Here is a 22,527-nt window from a genome sequence, read left to right as displayed (position 1 = left end):
AAAATATTGTTAATAATGTGCTCATGAGTATTTGATTAATGTGACTGTGGCCAAATAATGTTGTTGCCTAATGCAGTCTTTGCCCATACACATCCACATGCAATTGATGCAAAAGTGCATCATTTACTGTGTAAAAGGATACATTTGCTATCCACTGACACTACTGGTTCTTAGCAACTGATGGCATACACCAGGCCTGTACACTGGGGGTGAAGTATACAAAAAATCCCAAAATTTCAGGATTTTAGAGCAAAAAATAAGTTTTTTACGCTTTTGGTCCAAATTTTGGGAAGAAAGTCTACTTTTCACAAAATCACCCCTCCCCTTGGAAAATTTTCAAAATCAGCCCCCCCCCAAATGAAATCCTGCGTACGGGCCTGGTATACACTGACTGCCACTCATGTCAGGTGAGTGTAACACATCAGGCTATGCAATTTCACACTGCGTAATCTTTTTTAATTTGCACCAAATTGTGGTGTCATACTGCAATGAACAAATTTCCCCACACGATCATTGTATTGCTTATAATGAATTGTGCTCAAAGTATTGACACTCAAACAAGCAAGGTCTTTCTTTTCGGAGGTGCTCATTATACAGATGCCCTAGAAATTTGCAATCAAGTGAAAAGCCTAACAGCAAATGATATTGTAATTTGTGCAAAAAAAGCTTAACTGCAATAGCTGCCCTATACATATTTGACACTTTCTGCATTTTATATTGTACATAATTTAAAATATGACACCTGGCAGCTATCAGTTGCATAAAGGGACTTATTTCTCTTATACTCTGAAAACTGCAACAGCTGCCCTATACATATTTGACAATATCTGCATTCTATATTATGTATTTTATCTAAAATATTATGCCTGGCAGCTATTGCACAAATGGACTTCTTGCTGTTACGCACTGAACATATTCCCTGATTAATAATTTACAAGTATACAATGAAAACAGGGGTAAGCTTAATTCTATACTGTGACTATAGTCTTCCCTGTATATCGTATAATCAACAAAGTGACAGAGGGGAACTAAGGTTGTGGTATGGGGTAAATTCATGTATGACATTTAACATGTAGGACGTAACAAGGCATAAGGGGGTACTCATCTCCTCATACGGTGTTCAAATCTATTGAATACCATACATGTAGTAGAGCTAACCTGCTGAACTAAGTGCATGGGCTATTCCTGGGCAGTGGGGAGGGGCTATTGCAGGGCAAAGGGGGGGAGGCCAAATGGGGACCGCTATATATCATATAGGCCTAGTACCTGCTATAAACTAAGTGCAGGGACTAGTAGAGAACCGCTATATATTTTTATTCTATATATATGTATAAATATAACTAAACCTAAATGCAGGGTCTAAATAAGCTCAGATCCAAGAAAGAGATAAGCTGTGTTATATTCAAATATTTCAGAACAAATGAAAATACCAATGTTATATGTATCAGAAAAACATGTTCTTGAATCTTAAAATTGAACCATGTTATAAAAGTACTAATGAAAACCACACAGAGTTATAATAAATTATCTTTCATTATAATGAAATTATAATTTTGAACAGAAGAAAGTTAGACCAACACCATTTAAAAGAACAAATTAAAATGTTCCCCTTCATCAACTTTAAGCTTACTCTTCTCTCACAGACTTTACAAAGAAGCCATTTTGATATTCAACCCGAACCCTCAAATGGACAAATTCGCAAATCCACTATCCCACAGTAAAACACAATACCTACAAGTAAATAGCATAATAGACAATGTGTTTTTCTTGGGATGGCAAAAATGTGCCAATAGTATGTTAGCATTAGGTTAGAAATCGTCCAATCACAGCTTTCATCCAAGTATCAAAATGGCTACCACAAGAATAAAGTCTGTATACATGAGTATGGATCTGGCCCTCAACTAAAATGGATTGGACAATGGCAACACCAGGGTTTTTTCAAGGGGTGGGGAGAGGAAGGGGAAGGGGGATGCATTTTAAGGGCGGGTCTGAAAGAATGCCTAAAATGCAGCATTTTTTGCCCTAGTTTGCCTTAAATGGAGTATTTTGCCCAAATTTGCCTAAAATGTAGCACTTTTTGCCAAAATTTGCCTAAAATGTAGCAATTTTTTGCCCAAATTTGCCTTAAAATGTAGCAATTTTTTGCCCAAATTTGCCTTAAAATGTAGCATTTCTTGCCCAAGTTTGCCTAAAATGTAGCATTTTTTGCCTAACCATGGACCTTTTTATAGATTTCTTATGTTGACAATAGGGTAAAGTGGGGGAAGGATTGTGAGGGAGGGAGGGTGCTCTAATGCCCCCTGGTGTCACCACTGACAATGAAAATAATTGGTCAACGCTTACTTCCTCATCATCTTCGACATTTTCTTTCCTAGCCTGTGAATGTATAAACATAAATTAAAATAAAACAAATTGAAAATAACTAAAATATCAAAGAAAAATGGCAAATATGGAAATGCAATGAAAAGTTTTCAGCAAATCATAAAATTATAGCCTTTTTAGGCTTTATTTATCATGAGCGTGAATTAAAATTATATTATAAATGGCATACTAAAATAAAACATGGAAGAAGAAAACTATATTTTTTGTACAAATCAAAAGTTTAAATTTAAAATTGTCTTTTGTCACAACAAGATTTTGTCCTTGCTTCCCAATTCCTAATAATAGATTTTGTATAAAATAAGCTTTAAACTGCTGTGCTAGCAAATTTAGAAACCTCAACTTCTGGCATGATCAGGTCTCCTCAGGCTAAAGATGGGAATTGTGTCTACAGAGCAAAAAAAAATCCTATTCCACCACGTGGGTGTCGACTGCAGACAAGTTTCAATTTTTTTTTAATTCAAAAATTTCAGAATTGTAAATTTTCATGACCATATTTGGAATCAGCATGAAAAATGCATTGAAATGAGTACAAACAAGCCTGGTATTGGTTCAGTGGTTCTTAAGAAAATATCTCAAAACTGGTGTTTTCTTATGTTGAAACCTATATGGCTAGCTGTTGCCTGAGTGGATGAGATCATGCCACAGTGAGTTTTCAATGCCATGTATTACTAACTTACCACCTTCTTGGATGGTCCTTGCGGAGCCGTCTTCACAATAGTCGCAGCTTTGCTCGTTGTAGGGGTAGTACCCGCACTTCCACCAGCTGCTCTGGCCGCCTCAGCTTTCAATCTTTGCTGAACAAGTTGAGCAGAGCCGCCAGGAAGCCTGCCGGCCTTGTCCAACTTCTTCAAAATCTCGTCTTCGCTGATGGCCTTCAGCTTGTTCATCTTATCCATCATCTCGGGGTCCATGTAAATTGCCATTCTGTAAGTTTATTCGCTGTACAACTATCCGTATCGAAAATATTACCAGGATTCACAAATAATAGCAGAAAGCATGTGAAGTAGGTATTGAAGATCCAATATTAAAGTAGGTATTGAAGATCTAATATTAAAGTAGGTATTGAAGATCCAATATTAAAGTAGGTATTGAAGATCCAATATTAAAGTAGGTATTGAAGATCCAATATTAAAGTAGGTATTGAAGATCCAATATTAAAGTAGGTATTGAAGATCCAATATTAAAGTAGGTATTGAAGATCCAATATTAAAGTAGGTATTGAAGATCCAATATTAAAGTAGGTATTGAAGATCCAATATTAAAGTAGGTATTGAAGATCCAATATTAAAGTAGGTATTGAAGATCCAATATTAAAGTAGGTATTGCAGATCCAATATTAAAGTAGGTATTGAAGATCCAATATTAAAGTAGGTATTGAAGATCCAATATTAAAGTAGGTATTGAAGATCCAATATTAAAGTAGGTATTGAAGATCCAATATTAAATCCACTATAAGTATTATCAGAGTTCACACAAAAATGAAGATTCAAAACTTTTATAGAGTATGCTGACCAATATTAAATCCACTACAAATATTTTCAGGGTTCACACAAAAATGAAGATGCTATGTGTACGCTCTACACATTAGCATAAATCACAAACTCACGATGAGAGAAATATCAAAACAGCGTCTTTAAAGTTGACATCAGATGTTTAAATAATTGTAGAATATATCAATATTTGTCGACATCAAAATTGTCTAAAATTTGTTACTAAGAATCACGCTAACATAAAATATGAGAGAATTATCAAAAAAGTTTGTGCATAATATGATTTCTATAAGGCAGTAAGTTGCTCTCTACAGAGATGAATACGCGAGATGAAGAATAAAAAGACAATAGTTGATGTAATAAAAAACAATGTAGTAGCCTTGGATGACGTCACTTTGTGCATCGACTACGAAAAATCTCATCAATGTTTCATCAACAAGTTACTATCCAAGTCAGAAAGAGATCCTTTGTGTCGTCCTTGATAATGATGTCATACAGAAATCAAATTAATCAAGAAAATGGCTACAATCCGTCTGCCTAACCGGTTGTTAGATTCAGCAAGTGATCGGTGACATCAAACCGTTAACCTGTGCATTAATATGTGAGTGTATATATACCCGTTTGTGAGTGTGTATGTATGTCTAAATTACAACGAGGTAGAATATATAGAAAGTCCTGTTAAAAACACAGCTGCTTGCATATTAGATTTAATAATAATGTTTGTATTCAGAAATTTATTGCTCTGCTACATCTATTATATAATTAAATGAGCCGTTTAAAATTTGATTCGTGTGGAGAGAACAAATCTGAGTGTATTACAGGTTTATCAAAATAGAATCCAAATATTTGGGTGAATAGTTTAATTCAGGAAGAATTATTTTACAAGATTGCAGTAAATCGCAAGAGGCTAGAATCAGTGATACAAAACGTGTGCATATAGAGAGAGAAGTTGCTATCTTCAGTAGACGAACAAATATAAACAGTGCGACAAAAAGTCAATATATCCGACACGAGAAAAGCTTCCAACGATGCGACGACTCATCAAGTTGATTATCTGGGATCCATATGCATGGTAGTCGTAGAACCTGGTTATTAAGTTGTTATATGTAAATAAAGTTGCCTCGTTCAGTCGGTCAAGTTGAACACATAAGTAGGATACAAATTACAGGTTATTAAGTTGTTATATGTAAATAAAGTTGCCTCGTTCAGTCGGTCAAGTTGAACACATAAGTAGGATACAAATTTTTTTGCAGGTACGATGAAATAATTTTCATTTCATTTAGAGATTTATATTTTGCAATATGATGGAACTGCCTCGTCTAACACATGCACAACTAGGTATGTAATATGCACAGTCAAAAGCTTAAGACGGTGAATGTATGAGTGGGATTACATTCCAATGAGGAATTACCAATGCCCACCAGCTCCTCCTCGCTCCTAGCAATCACATGTACACAAAATGTCACCAGCAAATGGCTATCATCAACACACTAGCACCCCAGTTGTTTTTTCACCACCAGAGGCAGATATAATGATATCAAATTGGTTGTATGATTAGCCGTAGGTGTTGCATAGCATCATATGCCATTTACAAAAATATACATCAACTGTGATGTGGCATGGTATTCAGCTAGTGATCGTCGTATCATACAGCTCCTTTAAGTCTGCATATCTGATTGTTAGCTAATGTATATGTCTAAGTCACACCGCAGATGCTCACAACTCACTACCAGATCAAATTAAAAGCTTCAATTCGGTACTCACTGTTTTATAACAGCAAATGGTTGAATTAATTCAATAGTAATCCAATACCTTTGTTTGCAGCAGTCGCAGCGTACCACATGAATAAACTTTGTGTAGTTTATTCACGGCACAAATCGTACCTTACTGGATACCTGAAGATATTCCCATCTAATTAGATCCTACCACAGCGACTGACTAATTACGTCCTATATACATCCGATACGGTTACACAGAAAACAAAAATGTTGACTTAAGTTGAGTTTTTTAATAGACACACAAATGTAGATGACATACTGTTGATTATAGCAGAGAATTGTTCTGCTCCTACTATATTATCCATACACAGCTGCATGAGACAATATGCACTGATATGAAAATGAGTTCTCTTTAGTGCTGACTGGTATTGGCAGTTTTTGCTATCACGTTTCCTATCGTATCATTAACAATATTATGCCCAGATGCTAGCATGAGATTATCAAATATCTTTGCCTTCAAAAAAATCCTGTCTGTCAAGCTAGCTAGCCTGTTCAAAAACAGTTTAAAACTTCTTCGCACATATATGTATTCATAGGTTACTCGTTGGAGGAAACATACCACTGCGATGTTTAGCTAGCTCGACTCTTGCTTGTAAAATGTCAATGATGGGTACCTCTAGGTAGGCATGGGCAGAATTCTAAACCAGGAGGCCCATATGCATGCATTCAAGTCTGCAGTGTGATCTATGCAATCTGCTAGAGCACAGTGAGAGATACTGTTAGCAAGATACTGGTTGACTGTCTACTTGTAAAACAATGTGTGATTTAATCTTTCACATCAATAACATCTGCATCTACTGGAGGAGAAACTTCTAATGACCTCAGCCAGCTTTTGCAATATCCTCAAGGCAAAAGTCAATGTTGCATGATAGTAGATCTCACTAAATTCATATCACTACTACGATTATGAAGATGTTAATTATCCTGAAGTGGCATCAGAAAAGACAGTAAAATGCTCCTGGGAAGCACAATAAACACCATGCAGCTAAAATGCTCCTGTGAAGCACAATAACCCCCCTGCAGCTTTCCAACTGTGATAGTTGGTAGATAATATTACACCCAGTATGTTATTAAAACATGAGCAATGTAATACGAGGTTAGAGTCACCATACAATCTTACGTATGTACAAAAGATGTAATGCCATGTGTGTAAGCACTTGGTTAAAGCCACACTCACAGGCAGCCAAATCTATCCGAGTTATGACTCCACATGTGCGCTAGAGTTGTCAGTGTGACTATGCTGGCAATAGAACAATACCTGCTGGCAGCTCTACACAGGTACGTCTGTGTGAGTGATAAGCTGGTGTGCGTGTGTCAGTCTGCTTATATAACTGATATCATACCTTTAGCTTCAAGTCTTGACTCTCTTAGTTCTTTAATCTTAGGTCTGCATTACAAATCAGTATGGGTGTACAAGGTTAAATCCAGTTCATCAAGTGCCAATCCAGTTCTTCAATTTGTTGAAAAAATGCCCTATTTAACTTAATGAATATGCTTCTTTGCAATATGAATATGTATTTTCAGTAGTAGATAGATAGCTACTTCATCAATACCAATATCAGTAGTAGATAGTTACTTCATCAATACCGATATCAGTAGTAGATAGCTACTTCATCAATACCAATATCAGTAGTAGATAGCTACTTCATCAATACCAATATTCGTTGTAGATAGCTACTTCATCAATACCAATATCAGTAGTAGATAGCTACTTCATCAATACCAATATCAGTAGTAGATAGCTACTTCATCAATATCAATATCAGTAGTAGATAGCTACTTCATCAATACCAATATCAGTAGTAGATATAGCTACTTCATCAATACCAATATCAGTAGTAGATAGCTACTTCATCAATACCAATATCAGTAGTAGATAGCTACTTCATCAATACCAATATCAGCAGTAGATAGCTACTTCATCAATACCAATATCAGTAGTAGATAGCTACTTCATCAATACCAATATCAGTAGTAGATAGTTACTTCATCAATACCAATATCAGCAGAAGAATTATATTCTTGGTACATTTCTACATTTGCTATTTATCCATACAGGGTTAATGAATAAAAGTGCAGCTAGTAATACCAGGTGTACCTCACCTTACTAGGCTCTACCTGAAAGTTTACTGAACTGACAATGTTACATGTGCATGTGGAATTCGGTATCACTTGCTATATCACATTCGCTATCAAATATTATTTGGCGGCCATGATGGGATGATGAAGGTATCAAAAGAACATCCCGATGCCATCTCCATGATGAATAATGTACGATAGTGGAAGTTCATATGACATCTGGTTTTGTCGTTGGATTCTACGGGTAATTATTGCTAGTAGTATCGGACCGGTGATACCAAGGTTGTGTCTTACCAACTCATTGCTAGTTAATTCAGCGGCAAATGTACATTATGATCAGTTGAGCAGATACAACTGTAGTAATGATACACCGATGTCTCTTTTAACCAATTCATACATAGATATCATAACTGCAGAACTATTACAGTATAAATAGACTGGTGTCCTTCTGTACCAATATCGAGATTGTCCAAAATTGCAAATTATTTCCACCGGTAAATAACCATGTCATTGCACTCGTGCCTCTCTGTTAACCCTGTGAGAACTACCTGCCAATTGGCCAAGATGAATATTGTGTCCAATTTTTAACCAATCAAGGAGGGTATTAATAATATCATCTGCAAATTCAAGTTTGACCATAAATAGTTTAAAGCCTAGTCATAATTGGCTACTGAAATGAGCATTTCAAGCATGACGAGTAGTGTCCAGAGGGTTAAACATAGATTGTCTGCTACAAGTTATCTCCGGTCATAGACATTAAGATACAGTGGTGCCTTTTCAACCAATCTGTCTTTATCAACACTGTCTAATAATTATTATGAGAATAGGACGAGCCTCGCAACACAACCACTGTCCCAAGTTGATTCCAGTTGTGTAAGACTACGTACACACCAATGTCTCTTATCACCAATCTTGTGAGTAGGCACATTGATTCCAAGACCAGTAATTCACTTATGCTCCTCTCATCCGATTCATCTTCTTCTCTACACATTATTACAACCCATGCATCATCCTAGTTGCCAAGAGATACATAATTATCTACCTCATCACAGAGCTGGTAGTCATAAGAGCAGGCCCACACAACTAGCTGGACTGATGAATGAGTGGGGAGTAATTAGCACTCAGCATTAATGATGCTACTGTCTAAGTTAATTGATTGTTACAGTTAATTCAATTTCATTCTGTTACATCACACATATCTCTATTCACTAAACCTATTTACAAGACAGTTTCTAAAATTGACTTCTATCAGTAACATATATTGGGCAATTCCATTTAAAATCTACACTACCCCTATGGAAGATTTAGCTAAAGTCTGCTACAGAGGGAGTATGAATTTTGAATAGAATAGACAATTGGTTAACTTCCATTTGAAATACTCACTCCAGTTGTGGAAGATATAGGTTAAACCATAATACAGGGGAAGTATGATTACCTCTGACCAATTACATTTAAAAAACATACTTCCCCTGTGGAAGATATTTTCAAAATATTTCACAGGGGTAGTGTGGATTTCAACTGGAATAGCCCATTCTTTGTGTTAATGAGATATTGTCATACCAGAGTTAATTAACTACACATACCTAAAAGATCTATCGCTTCTTAAAAATCCAATCTACAACATACCACAAGTTAATGAAAATAGCAACAGCGCTACCTTTAAAGCGCAAAAGAGATTGGGTAAATCATTCCCTAACAAACACTTAGGTGTTATTTAAAAGCAAAGCTTACACAAGACAACATATTTCATAGGGGCCAAACTAAGGTGATACTAAAATTGGGTTATATATTTTCTTAAATATCATTGGTCTTGTTATCGCAAAAAGTTTATAGTGTTTTGGTGTCCATCTGAAAGAAGCTCCCTGCTGCTGATAGAGAAGAAAGGCAATATTAATATTAATAAAGTAGCTATCTAATGCTGATATTGGTATTGATGTTGTTGCTATCTACTGCTGATATTGGTATTGATGAAGTAGTTATTTACTGCTGATATTGGTATTAAATAACTATCTACTGCTTATTGGTATTGATGAAGTAGCTATCTACTGCTGATATTGGTATTGATATTGATGAAGTAGCTATCTACTGCTGATATTGGTATTGATGACGTAGCTATCTACTGCTGATATTGTTATTGATGACGTAGCTATCTACTGCTGATATCGGAATACCTAATACAGAAATTGGTATGGTATTGATGAAGTGGCTATCTACTGTTGAAACTGTGTCTTTGGGATGTGTGTAATAGATAATAAATGCCAGCTTGTGACAGAGAGCGCTAGCAATTTCATATAAATAGAAGCTACACATGGTCAATTTAAATCATTTTTTGTAGGCTTGATCTTTTCATTTTCATACAATTCTGAATATTTTTTCACAATACTTGCATCACAACCTTACGGTCTTATTAAGATATTAATATCTTAAATATGCTTCTCTTGAACTCAAATATTTTAATATTTGAGTTGGCTAAATCGTCCTACTGCACTCAGCTTTGATTACCATCGCACAAAAACCGCAACAACGTAAGTTGCACAAATATGTTGTTCCTCTGTGTATTTTGTTATGGTACATCTGGTACTATTAGGCCTAGAGCTCTATATTGATTTTTATCCCTGGGAACTATGCCAAATGACGAACAACATAATGACAACGTAATACAAATTCATCCCTGACATACATCTGTAAAATAACAGTGATTGATTTTGTTGTCTGTTTTGGGTGACATTTCCCAATGAATTATTCATCAGAATTTATGTGGTTTATTTTATTGTTATTTTCATTGAACACATTTTGTTACGAAATATGTAATTGGTCAGGGTTAATCATTTTGAAACCCATACTCCCCCTTAATTATGGTTTTACCTTTATCTTCCAAAACTGTAATGTGTATTTCAAATGGAAGTTAACCAACTGTCTTATTCTATTTGAAACTCATACACCCTCTGTGGACGATTTCTTTCATATCAAAACATAATTCATCAAACATATAATCCATGTCTACGACATGACCATTTGATCTCAACTCTAGAAACAAGCCATGAGAATTTAATCTATGAAAAAACCTAAAATGTTTGAAAAAACCTGAAAAGGTGTGTGAAATTGGGTTCAAAAGGCCAAAAACAGGCTGAAATTAAAAGTATGATTAAATTCAGGTTTAAACATGAAAATTCTCATGCCTAAGAAACACTATACCTCGATTCATCATCTCTGAATTGCCTCTTCTCCATCTTGGATATTTTCATCATCTCAGAATTCATCCCACATCATATAATCCATGTTTACAACATGACCATTTGATCCCCAGGAACACTAGACCCAGATACATCATCAATGGATCCAATTATCACTTCTTGCAGACAGAAAGGTTAAGAAACACTTAGATTTTAAATTAGCTATTAAAGGAACTTTCATCACATTATAGAAATTCAAAAGATATTGTAAAGGCCCTTTCATCACATAGTCTGAACTAAATTGTATAATAAACTTTATCATTACTTTTGAGAATGATGTCGAGTGAAAAGTAGGACCTGAATACATGAAAAGGTCAGTAGTTATTGTTGTTGTTATTATTTTTGTTGTTCTCACTGTTATAGCAGCTGCTACTGATGTTGCTGTTGTAGTTGAATAGTGCACCATTACTATGTCCTAAAGTCATAGCAAACAGGTCAATGTCTGACATTTAATAGGCTATTCTATTTCATTTCACATTCCCCCTGTGGAAGATTATGAAAATATCTTCCACAGGGGGAGTATGAATGTCAAATGGAATGAACATGTTAGCAGCTCCATTTGAAACTCGTCCTCCCTCAATGGAAGATTCAGGTTGAATTTTTTTCAGAGGGTGTATGAAATTTAAATGGAGCTGCCTAATGTGTTCATTCCATTTGAAATTCATACTCCCCCTGTGGAAGATATTTCCAAATCTTCCACAGGGGGAGTGTGGATTTTATGTGGAATATCCCAATGCATGGAAATTTGCCACTTCATCAAAATATTCCTGAGGAAGAAGTAACCACTACAATGGCCTCATCTCAATTGCATAGTTCAATATCCTCAATTAAACAATCATAGTGCATAATTTGACCCCAATTTCAGAGCATGAGTTTTTGTACCCAAATTTTCAAAGGTCATTCAATGAATGTGCAAATGTATTGGGGTTAGAGAACTGTGTCCTGATAGATGAGCATGCTGTGGATCCTAGTGAACAATACTTTGTGGCACTTTCTCTGCATTCATCCCATCCATCTTTTTTAGTCCACACATAAGAATAATGCAACTAAGTTATATTAGTTACGTTCACAGACAGTTGTATCTCCATTAGCTGCTCTGTATATATTTGGTTGTGTAATGCATGAGTTCAATGCATGCACCATGCATATACCACAGGCAATCACACATGGCAGCTATAACAGAGATTATGCCTATGACTTTCTGGCGCTGATTTACTCATAATTATGGTTAATGAAGCAGCTACAGTCATTTCTTTCATTATACTTATTAATGATCTGCATGCTAGCCATAAGCTTCAATGTAATGTAAAAAGTTCCAAGTTCTGAGATATTAAAAGAGCTATCTCAAGAGCCTCTGAACCAATACTAGGCTTGTTTGTACTCATTTTAATGCATTTTTCATGCTGATTCCAAATATGGACATGAAAATACACAATTCTGAAATTTTTGAATGTTTGAAATTTTTTTTAAATTGTCGTCTGCAGTCAACACCAGCGTGGAGAGTTAAAAGAAGCATGTTTTATATTAATTTGAACAAAATGCAATCCAGGATCCATATGGAGTGGTGGTATCAGTGGCATAGGAAAAGGGGGGGAGCGAAGGGGCAACTTCCTCCCTGTGCAAAGTCTTTGCCCTCTTGCGGGATGCTGGACACCCTAATATTAAGATTTGTAGGCCTTTTGGTACTTTTTAGCCCATTTTATGAAATTTCTTCTACGCTATGTTTCAACAACAATTGTGATGAAAATGTTCAGTAATGTCTGTCTGTCTTTCTCTCTCATTCTTCCCCCCCCCCTTCTCTCTACCCTTAATTAGTCAATTTTGCAAAGAGTAAAGTGTCAACTCCTGACTATCCCAATCCATCCTGGTGTTCAAATGGAAACAGGCTTCATAAAGAGGCTTTCTTGGGTTATCCAGGATTGTCAAAACCCAAACAAATCAAATAAACCAACCTCTCAAACACTTATTCTTGAAGTCTATTATATGCATAAAGATAACAGAGGAAATGTGTATTATGGTGGTACAAATACTTGATAACTTAGCACAATTAAATTCATTTGTGCATTCATTAGTTAATTGAATAACCAGACATATAAAACAATAAGCATAATAAACGCTTTCATTTATATATCGAGCATCATTATATAGAAAGCTCCCTAATCAGTATTGATTGATATTCCGACATATTAAAACAAACATTAACATTAGTGTATATTATTGAAACTGTCTCTCAATATTTCATAATTGCATGTGATAAATGGATGTGACTGCAGTGCATAATTTAAACTTGGCGATGACATGTTCGTGAAACTCTGTAAATCATTCATGGAATGGTGTCATCTGAAAATGTCAGCCTTGTGATCAGGGCATGATTATTTTAAAGGAGGGTACGATAGACTGATGACATGTTCTAAATAAACAAAGGATTATGTACAAGTGTCTTTTGAGTAAACTGGTTTGTTGCATTTAAAATCCACACTCCTCCTGTGGAAAATTTTGGAAATATCTGCTACAAGGGGAGTATAGATTTCAAATGGAATGAGCACATTAGGCAGCTCCGTATGAAACTCACCCTCTCTCTGTGGAGGATAAAGATTGAATCCTTCTTAGAGGGTGTATGAAATTTAAATGGAGCTGCCTAATGTGCTAATTCCATTTGAAATTCATACTCCCCTGTAGCCGATATTTCCAAAATCTTCCACAGAGGTAGTGTGGATTTTAAATCGAATAGCGCATTGATAGAAAAATAACTGTACAAGCAGGCCCGTACGCAGGATTTCATTTGGGGAGGTGCTGATTTTGAAAAAGTGGATTTTTTTTCTAAGGGGGGGATGGTGATTTTGTTAAAAGTGGAATTTCTTCCCAAAATTGGGACCTTTTTTGTCCAAAAAAGCGTAAAAAACCTGATTTTTTTGGCTTGATACGCTCGCAAAATCTGAAATGTGGGGACTTTTTGTATACTTTGCCAAATTTGGGGGGCGTCGCACCCCCGCACCCCACACCCTGCGTACGGGCCTGTGTACAAGCTGTATCAAAATGATTGGTACCCATCAGTTTTCATTGATAATGGATGAATCTGACACATCAAAATTCAATATAAGATCCAAATAATTTGTAAATTAACAAGTCATAAACTATACATTCTGGATATTTCAAGAGCATCTAATGTTACATTTGGAGAGGCAGGTTTTTCAATAAACATCAACATTGATGTGGAACAAGTACTTATTGATTCCTAGCCTCGGCTATGCTATGTGCCAATGAGCCTATTTGCACGGAGATCACATATTGGTGACTAAGGGTCGGTTCATAGTGAATATTCGAAGGCGAATATTCGGCTTCGAATACGTTTTGGGCGTCAAAATATATGCGGCTTCAATATAAAACTATGAACCGGAGAAAGATATATTTCTACAATTCACAGCGTTGCCCTACTGTTAACAAGTATTGCCCGTTGACCAAGGTAAGCAAAATTTAGAGAATTTCCTTAATCTAAGTAAATAAAATCATAATAGGTAAACTCCATTGAACTATTGTCATGATTTAATGTCTATATAAATGGGTCTAAATAGGAGCAGTGGCGTAATCAGTGGGAGCCGGGGGGATGCAAGCTGCCCCCCGGAAAAAAAACCCTGGAAGAGTAAAAAATTGGGAAGGGAAAAGGGGGAAAGAGAGAAAAAGAGGGAAGGGAAGAGAAAGGGGAAAGAAGAGAAAAAAGGGGAAGGGAGAAAAAAAGAAAAAAGGGAAAGAAAGAGGGAAGAGAAAGGGGAAAGAAGAAAAGAAAAAAGAGGGAAGAAAAGGGGAAGGAGAAGAGAAAAGGGAAGGGACTCAAGGGAAGAGAAAAGGAAAGAAAGAGAGAAGAAGATCTATAGGCCTACTACTTTCATTGTGAAATTTGTACTCTGAAACACTGATATTTTCTAATATGCCAAAAACCAGGAGCTTCATGGCGCTCAGCCCCTTGACCCCGCCTGGGCTTTGCCCCTGGACCCCGTAGTAGACTCCACCCGCTTAACGCTTTTGGGCATTTATGACCTGCCTGTAACAGGCGCTGGAGGTTGACCCATACCTTCTTGTATGTTTCAACTGCAAAGCAAATCAAGAAATTAATGAGTCAATAGATATAAATAAATAAAAATAAATAAATAAGTCAATAAATACATAAATAATTAAATAAATAAATAAATAAATAAATAAATAAATAAATAAATAAATAAATAAATAAATAAATAAATAAATAAATAAATAAATAAATAAATAAATAAATAAATAAATAAATAAATAAATATAAATAAATAAATAAATATATCAATATCATAAGATATGATTGAAGCGACGACAAATATGACAGCCCTCACAAGTGTTATATATGAGACCACCCACGGTGACCAACCAAATATATATCTGTCGAGTTCAACAAAATTCAACTCCTACAAATATATTTCAGGTGAATACTTTTTTCATTGGCTGATATCCACTTGAGATCGGTATCATCAAAGTAGTATTGCTCTCATTTCATGATCCATTGAGCAATCAATTTTGGCATTTGACCGAAATACGCGTCAAAAGATAAAAGGTCTCGTTCCGAACTTGTGTAGGCCTACATTGCTAGGGCCTAAATGTGTTTTAATGCCTGATTCACAAATTATAGAAATAAACAAGAATTTATTTTAAAAGAACACGCAATGATATGGTACCAACGCTCGTGGTTTTGGTTGTTCTGCATAGTTTATGAAGATATTCATTGCAAAGCGCTATATATCCATTCCTACATATTACTTATTTTGCCCTCTTATATATTAATTATAATTATGAATTTGACTGATAACAACGCATTACATCTTTATTCCGCCCAAAATAACATCGTTTATAGGTGCCAAAAACGTCAAGAATTCCGCTAGTGCGGAAAAGATGACAAAAATGGGTGAACCTCCATGGCAAATGCATTTTATATCAATAACCAATAATTTACCACCCCCAGACCCTCACACATCCTCTGCCAGGGACAGATGCATATGGGGACCTAGAACTGGGGCCAAACATTATTTATGTAAAACCGGGGGTGAGGCATAAATCTGAATTTGGAGTTAGACTTTTTTTCTGCATCAGTCGATTTAAATGGAGCTACGTTAGTATGGAAACATTCACTTGTACATTTAGGTTATGTTTGTAAGCCTAAATCATATTATTTGCATAAAACATTACTTACCATCACTACAGCATTGGAATGCTATTGCCTGCCAGGCATTTTCCTTTATTTTCATATCATATAAAAATGGGTATGCTTGTACTGCACTAATAAGGGGCACACCACTAAATCAATGCGCCATTTGTGTAACCCTAATGAGTTCGGTAAAATACAGAAACTATTTGAGGCTTTAGACTTATTAATCAGAAAGAGTGGCGAATTATAGCTTAAATAAAAGTGGAAAGTCTATACATAAATTTGAGTCACCAAAAAGTCGCATTTTTTATCATTATTGAGAAAATAGGTCCGCGAATTAAAAAATGGCAGAATCGGCTTTGCAGTCTTGAGAGCATGTCAAAAACACCCAAAAAAAGTACGTCTTTTTGGGAAAAAAAATCCATATCTTCAATATGAAAGGGCAAAATGTTCAATTGATCGTCGGCTTTTCCTCCCAGCTACATACACTTTAAGAAAATATCATTAGATTTATAATATTTACTTCGAGGACTGTTATATATCAATATGTGAAAAATATCAAATTTTAATAATTTGTCATGAAATTTGTATTATATCGTGAATTTCAAAAATGAAAATTATTTGATATCAGAAAGACATTCTTCAGATTCATAATGTAATTCGATATGTCTGATGTGCTCTCATGTCCCACAAAAATACTGTCGAAACGCTCAAAACGCTCATTCCAGATGCCTTAATTTTCATTGGGGATTTTTGAAATCATCGTTCGTTGAACGATATTCAGGTGACCTCGAGCCTTTCATATAAATCAATAGTATCTCACTATCAGTTGCGCGATATTTAATCCGGTTCAACTCGGCGTGTCATCATATTTTATTCGTTGCCGTATATATTTTGACGTCACAAAAAGTATTCGAAGCCGAATTTTCGCCTTCGAATATTCACTTTGAACCAGCCTTTAGGCTATTTATATTACACTTTTAACCAAATCTATTTAAAACCAAGGAATTCATGGGGAGAATGCTGAAGGAGAACAATGGCTATACGATGTACCAATGAGGCTATTTGCATGGAGAGCACATATCGGTGACTAAGGCTATTTATGTAACACTTTTAACTAAATCTATCTAAAACCAAGGAATTCATGGGGAGAATACTGAAGGAGGCAACAATGGCTATGCGCCAATGAGGCTATCTGCATGGAGAACACGTATCGGTGACTAAGGCTATTTATATTACACTTTTAACTAAATCTATCTAAAACCAAGGAATTCAAGAGGAGAATGCTGAAGGAGAACAATGGCTATACGATGTACCAATGAGGCTATTTGCATGGAGAGCACATATCGGTGACTTAAGGCTATTTATATTACACTTTTAACTAAATCTATCTAAAACCAAGGAATTCAAGAGGAGAATGCTGAAGGAGAACAATGGCTATACGATGTACCGATGAGGCTATTTGCATGGAGAACACGCATCGGTGACTAAGGCTATTTATGTAACACTTTTAACTAAATCTATCTAAAACCAAGGAATTCATGGGGAGAATGCTGAAGGAAGCAACCACGGCTATACTATGTGCTGATGAGGCTATTTGCATTGGTGACTACGGCTATTTATGCAACACTTAACTATTTATGTAACACTTAACTAAAACCAAGGAATTCAAGGGGAGAATGCTGAAGGAAGCAACCAATGAGGCTATTTGCATGGAGAACACGTATCATGACATAAGGCTATTTATGTTACACTTTTGGCTCCATTTATCTGAACCAAGGAATTCGAGGGGAGAATGCTGAAGGAAGCAACCATGGCTATACCACATATATGCCAATGAGGCTATTTGCATGGAGAACACATGTCCATAACTAAGGCTATTTACATTACACCTATAACTACATCTCAGTACCTGAACCAAGAAATTCAAGGGGAGAAAGTGTACTGAAAGAAATGAGTAATAACAGAAATACAAAAGGAAAGCCAACCTCATTGCACTTTCATCTCAAAATGCAGCAACAAATGACCCATTTCACTTTTTGATTTCCTGTTGTATTTCAAGTTGTATATCACCTGCGTACAAGGACTTTTAAAAGCAAGTATTTTTCATCAGAGTAAAATGGACCCTTATAAGCAAGTACTATGAGTTGCTTTCCTACCCTAAGCAAATATTTCACTGTTATGCATCCCCTGGTAGCGATAAGTCAAGAGGCTTGAAGAAAAACCTATGAGTACAAACAAGCCTAGTACTAGTATTGGTTTGGTGGTTCTTAAGATAGCTCTTGATATTTTATGTTGAAGCCTTTGGCCAGCACGCAGAGTATAACACGTGAGATGTACATCACAAATCACTTGACAATGAGGGGGCTATGAACTTGAAACCATAATACAGATTTGCAAGCAACTGATGAAAGCTTATCAGAAAATAGTGGGAAGGGACTTGCTGCTTCATATAAAACAATTGCAATAATATATGGGGGCTTACATTTAATTAAATTGTCTTCTTTTAAAGGTGGATAGTCTGATTGAAACACATGATGTTTTCTACCTCACATTGAAGCTCATTGTCCAACTTTTTTATTAGTTTTTCAGCTCCAGACCGGGGAAGGGGTTAGTCAGTACAAATTACCATACAGGGATGTACTGCAAACATGGGTAGAATTTTCAGCTTTTTTGTATAATCAATGATCCCTTTTTCTAGGTCAATTTTGGTGTATGGATGGGTCCTTTTTTCTTCAAAATTGTCTCAATTTTTTTTGGAAAATAACACAATTTTGCCTCACTGTAGCCAAAATTTTGTAAAAAGTTGTAAAAATTAACACAATTTGCATAAAGTTTGGCTGAAAATTTTTACTTTTGGTGTATCAATGGGTCAGAATTTCTTGAAAAATTGGTATATTGATGGGTCCACATTCAAATTCTGTGGCACACCCCTACCCAAACTAAATTTCAGTACCCCTCGGGCTCCAGACATATAATGTCGGGCCTAGAATTTCACTGGCATTATTAGGGGTGGTGCAATAATTATGTGTACTCGTGTGGTGAATTATAGGGGGGGCAAGCATTTTTTGGCAGGTCAAAAGGGGGGTCAAGCGATTTTTGGCAGGTCGAAAGGGGGGAGCAGCAATTTTTGGCACAGATATTTTGGGTACCATTTTATATTACGCCCTAAAAAGGCGTAGGAAAACGTTAGGAACACATTCAAATATGCAAAATTTCCTGCTCGCTGCCCTCGCATTATATGATAAGACAATTTAAGGTTTTTAATTCGGGTTCCCCAAAATCTTGCATGTGTAAGGGGGGGCACAGATTTTTGGCACGGCCAAAGGGGGGGCAAGCGATTTTTGGCAGACCATTTTGAAAATTCACCCCAGGGGTACACATAATTATTGCACCACCCCTTAGGCAAATGACTGATACCAAAATGTACATTTTGATGGGGGTGAAGTGGAAGATGAGGCCATTTTAAGGAATCTGATCAGTTTTTTTACTTCACCTGGAATTTTTTTTTGAGGGGGTATGAAGGGTATTTGAGCTTTGTACACAAATTATGGGGGGGGGGCTGTAATGTCAAAATTCAGCTTTCAGTAAAAAGGTACTGTTTATAATGTGTGAATTACATAAAAGACAAATCCAGATTCAATCTGTTTGAGTCTGCGTCATTGTTCTTGATTGCATGACATATTGTACCATAGCCACATTATCACATTATCAGCACATGAACATGATGAAAGGGAGGGAATCAATTAACTCTCCACTGCAGACGACAAGTTTCAATTTTTTTTAATTAACAAATTTCATCAGAATTGTACATTTTCATGACCATACTTGGAATCAGCATTAAAAATGAATTAAAATGAGTACAAACAAGCCTAGTATTGGTTCAGTGGTTCTTGAGATAGCTCTTGATAATTTGAGAAAATATCTCAAACTTAGGACTTTTTATGTTGAAGCCTATAGCTAGCACGCAGAGCATTAAAGTTACATCCAAGGACAAAGCAAATATAATATCCAAACAACCGCGTTTAGGAAACATTTAAAGCTTGCTTTGATGTTCAGAATTGAAATCAATATGTCTACCTCAAAGGGAAATTAATTAGGTGTAGATGGTAGTTGGGATTTATTAAATTAAAATGATGATAGGCATATGCTCATTTTTATGGAATGGATTTTATACCTTTTGCTGGGCCCCTGGGCCAGGCAACTTGATTGCCCCCTTGTCTCATCGGATCAAATTGTTACACCCTCTCCACACCACTGTAATCTATTTTCAAGAATTCTTGCTTGTGTATCCCCGGGTGTATCCTCAAATGACTTTAATACTGGGACAAATGTATGCGGAAATTTGCAAAGCAAATCCTAAAATGGGGCAAAATTATTATGTCCTAAAACCGGGCCAAAGGAAATTTTAGGGTTAGAACGATGCATGTTAAAACTTATTTCTTTCAACTTTTTCTTCCATTTTTTTTCAATATAATCTTTTATTATTTTTTCCTCTCAAAATGTTCCCCCCCAATAAATCCAGTCCTGCAACCAATCCCCAATTCTCCTGAAACACCCTTCACATCCCCCTGAATAAAGGTAATACACAAACCAGAAATTACATCAAATGTTGGGTGAAAAACATAAAACTTTGGCATCATATGTGTCAAATAACATAAAGTTATATTAAAGCTTATTAAAAGAGGCAAACTTGTTGAAAGGGGAAAAATTCAAGATTTTAGCAATAAGTGACAGTTATTCATAGTCTGTATATTCAACATATTCATATATTCAACAATCCTGACACAGCTATCCAATACAATGATCCTGCATCGGTAAAATATGTCAATACTCGCTAAAGATTAAAAACTCCATGAAAGTTAATTGATTTTGATGGCATGTACAACACATAACATGAATACTGTTACAAGTTGTTTCAATGATTTTAATCATGAACACATCATGTAAAGTCGTGTTCACATTTTGAGTTACGGCCTGTGTAAACTTACGATATCATTGACTTGGTGCTGCGCGCCTCGGTATTGGCACACAGCGCCTCTGCTCCCGTTTGGACATGGCAATCCGAGAGAATTGATCAAGTTCTAGAAGCAAGTTACCATTACGAACAGAGATGATGGGCAATACAATCTAAGTCATCTGTTTGATGACATTCTTGGAAAACGAATCAGCAGCAGCTGAGCAAAAGGCATCTGATCGACTCCAAAATGTCCACAGTGAGTAGTATTTTCTTTGACTAGAAATGTGAATTTTCTACTATAATGTGGATTAAGTTGATGAACAATAAAAAAAAAGCTTTTCAAAAAGGTTTTCTGAAGCATTGGGCTGTTCCATATAAAATCCACACTACCACTGTGAAAAATTTAAGAAATACCTTCCACAGAGGGAGTATGAGTTTCAAACAGAATAGACAGTTAAGTAACTTCCATTTGAAATACTCACTCTAGTTGTGGAAGATATAGGTAAAGCCATAATACAGGGGGAGTATGGATTTCAAAATGAGTAATTCTGACCAATTACATTTGAAAAACATACTTTGCCTGTGGAAGATACTTCCAAAATCTTTCACAGGGGTAGTGTGAATTTCAAATGGAATAGCCCATATAGTACTTACCACAAGTTTAACTTGCCTGCCCACTTGTTTGACCTTTTTGACCTGTTTGACCTGATGACAGCTTAGTAAATTTGGATTAGTGGATAATCTCATCAGTGGGCTACTCATAGATCTGCTTTCTAACTTCTTGATAATCTTCTCCTCGGTCGGAGCACCAGTCTTGCTCAAACGAGTTATCAAATCGTCTTCGATGTCCAAGTATACCATTTTGCAAGTTTGATTCCAAAACAAACAATATGGCTGCCACAAAGTTCCTCTTCAAATTGCAGCACCAGTCTTGCTTAAAAACAAGTTATCAAATCATCATCGATATCCAAGTACACCATTTTGCAAGTTTAAAGGGCTTTATCTAGTAAATGAATCAATCCAAAACAAACAATATGGCTGCCACAAAGTTCCTCTTCAAATTGCAGCACCAGTCTTGCTTAAAAACAAGTTATCAAATCATCATCGATATCCAAGTACACCATTTTGCAAGTTTAAAGGGCTTTATCTAGTAAATGAATCAATCCAATGCACACAATATGGCTGACACAAAGTTCCTCTTCAAATGGCAGCACCAGTCTTGCCTAAAAAAACAAGTTATCAAATCGTCATCGATGTCCAAGTACACCATTTTGCAAGTTTGACGGGCTTTTTCTCAATGAATCAATCCAAAACAAACAATATGGCTGACACAAAGTTCCTCTTCAAATTGCAGCACCAGTCTTGCTTAAAAACAAGTTATCAAATCCTCATCGATGTCTGAATACACTAATTTCCCATTTTGAGGTTTTTCGGTTCAAAA

At 35.9% G+C, this 22,527-nt stretch overlaps 1 protein-coding gene across 10 annotated transcripts in view; it reads right to left on the bottom strand.

Annotated features, from left to right (window-relative positions):
• Nucleotides 1-22,527, bottom strand: part of LOC140155571 (prolyl endopeptidase FAP-like) — a 647,798-nt gene that overhangs the window by 273,425 nt on the left and 351,846 nt on the right. For 2 of the 10 annotated variants that reach the window (XM_072178464.1, XM_072178459.1), the window contains exons 1-2: nucleotides 3,060-3,636; nucleotides 2,344-2,376 (exon numbers count right to left, since the gene is read on the bottom strand). The exons of 4 other annotated variants lie outside the window; for them this stretch is intronic. In XM_072178464.1, the coding sequence (XP_072034565.1) occupies nucleotides 2,344-2,376; nucleotides 3,060-3,305 (279 nt within the window). In that variant the 5' untranslated portion in view covers nucleotides 3,306-3,636. Of the gene's footprint in view, nucleotides 1-2,343; nucleotides 2,377-3,059; nucleotides 3,637-22,527 lie in introns of those variants that run through there. 4 more of the 10 variants (XM_072178458.1, XM_072178461.1, XM_072178460.1 and 1 more) reach the window with 4 other exon arrangements.

The sequence above is a fragment of the Amphiura filiformis genome, chromosome 6 (genome assembly GCF_039555335.1).
Source record: "Amphiura filiformis chromosome 6, Afil_fr2py, whole genome shotgun sequence".
In the NCBI taxonomy this organism is placed as follows: domain Eukaryota; kingdom Metazoa; phylum Echinodermata; class Ophiuroidea; order Amphilepidida; family Amphiuridae; genus Amphiura; species Amphiura filiformis.
The sequence above is the reverse complement of the archived record's forward strand: the minus strand, read 5'-3'. Positions and strand labels throughout refer to the sequence as shown.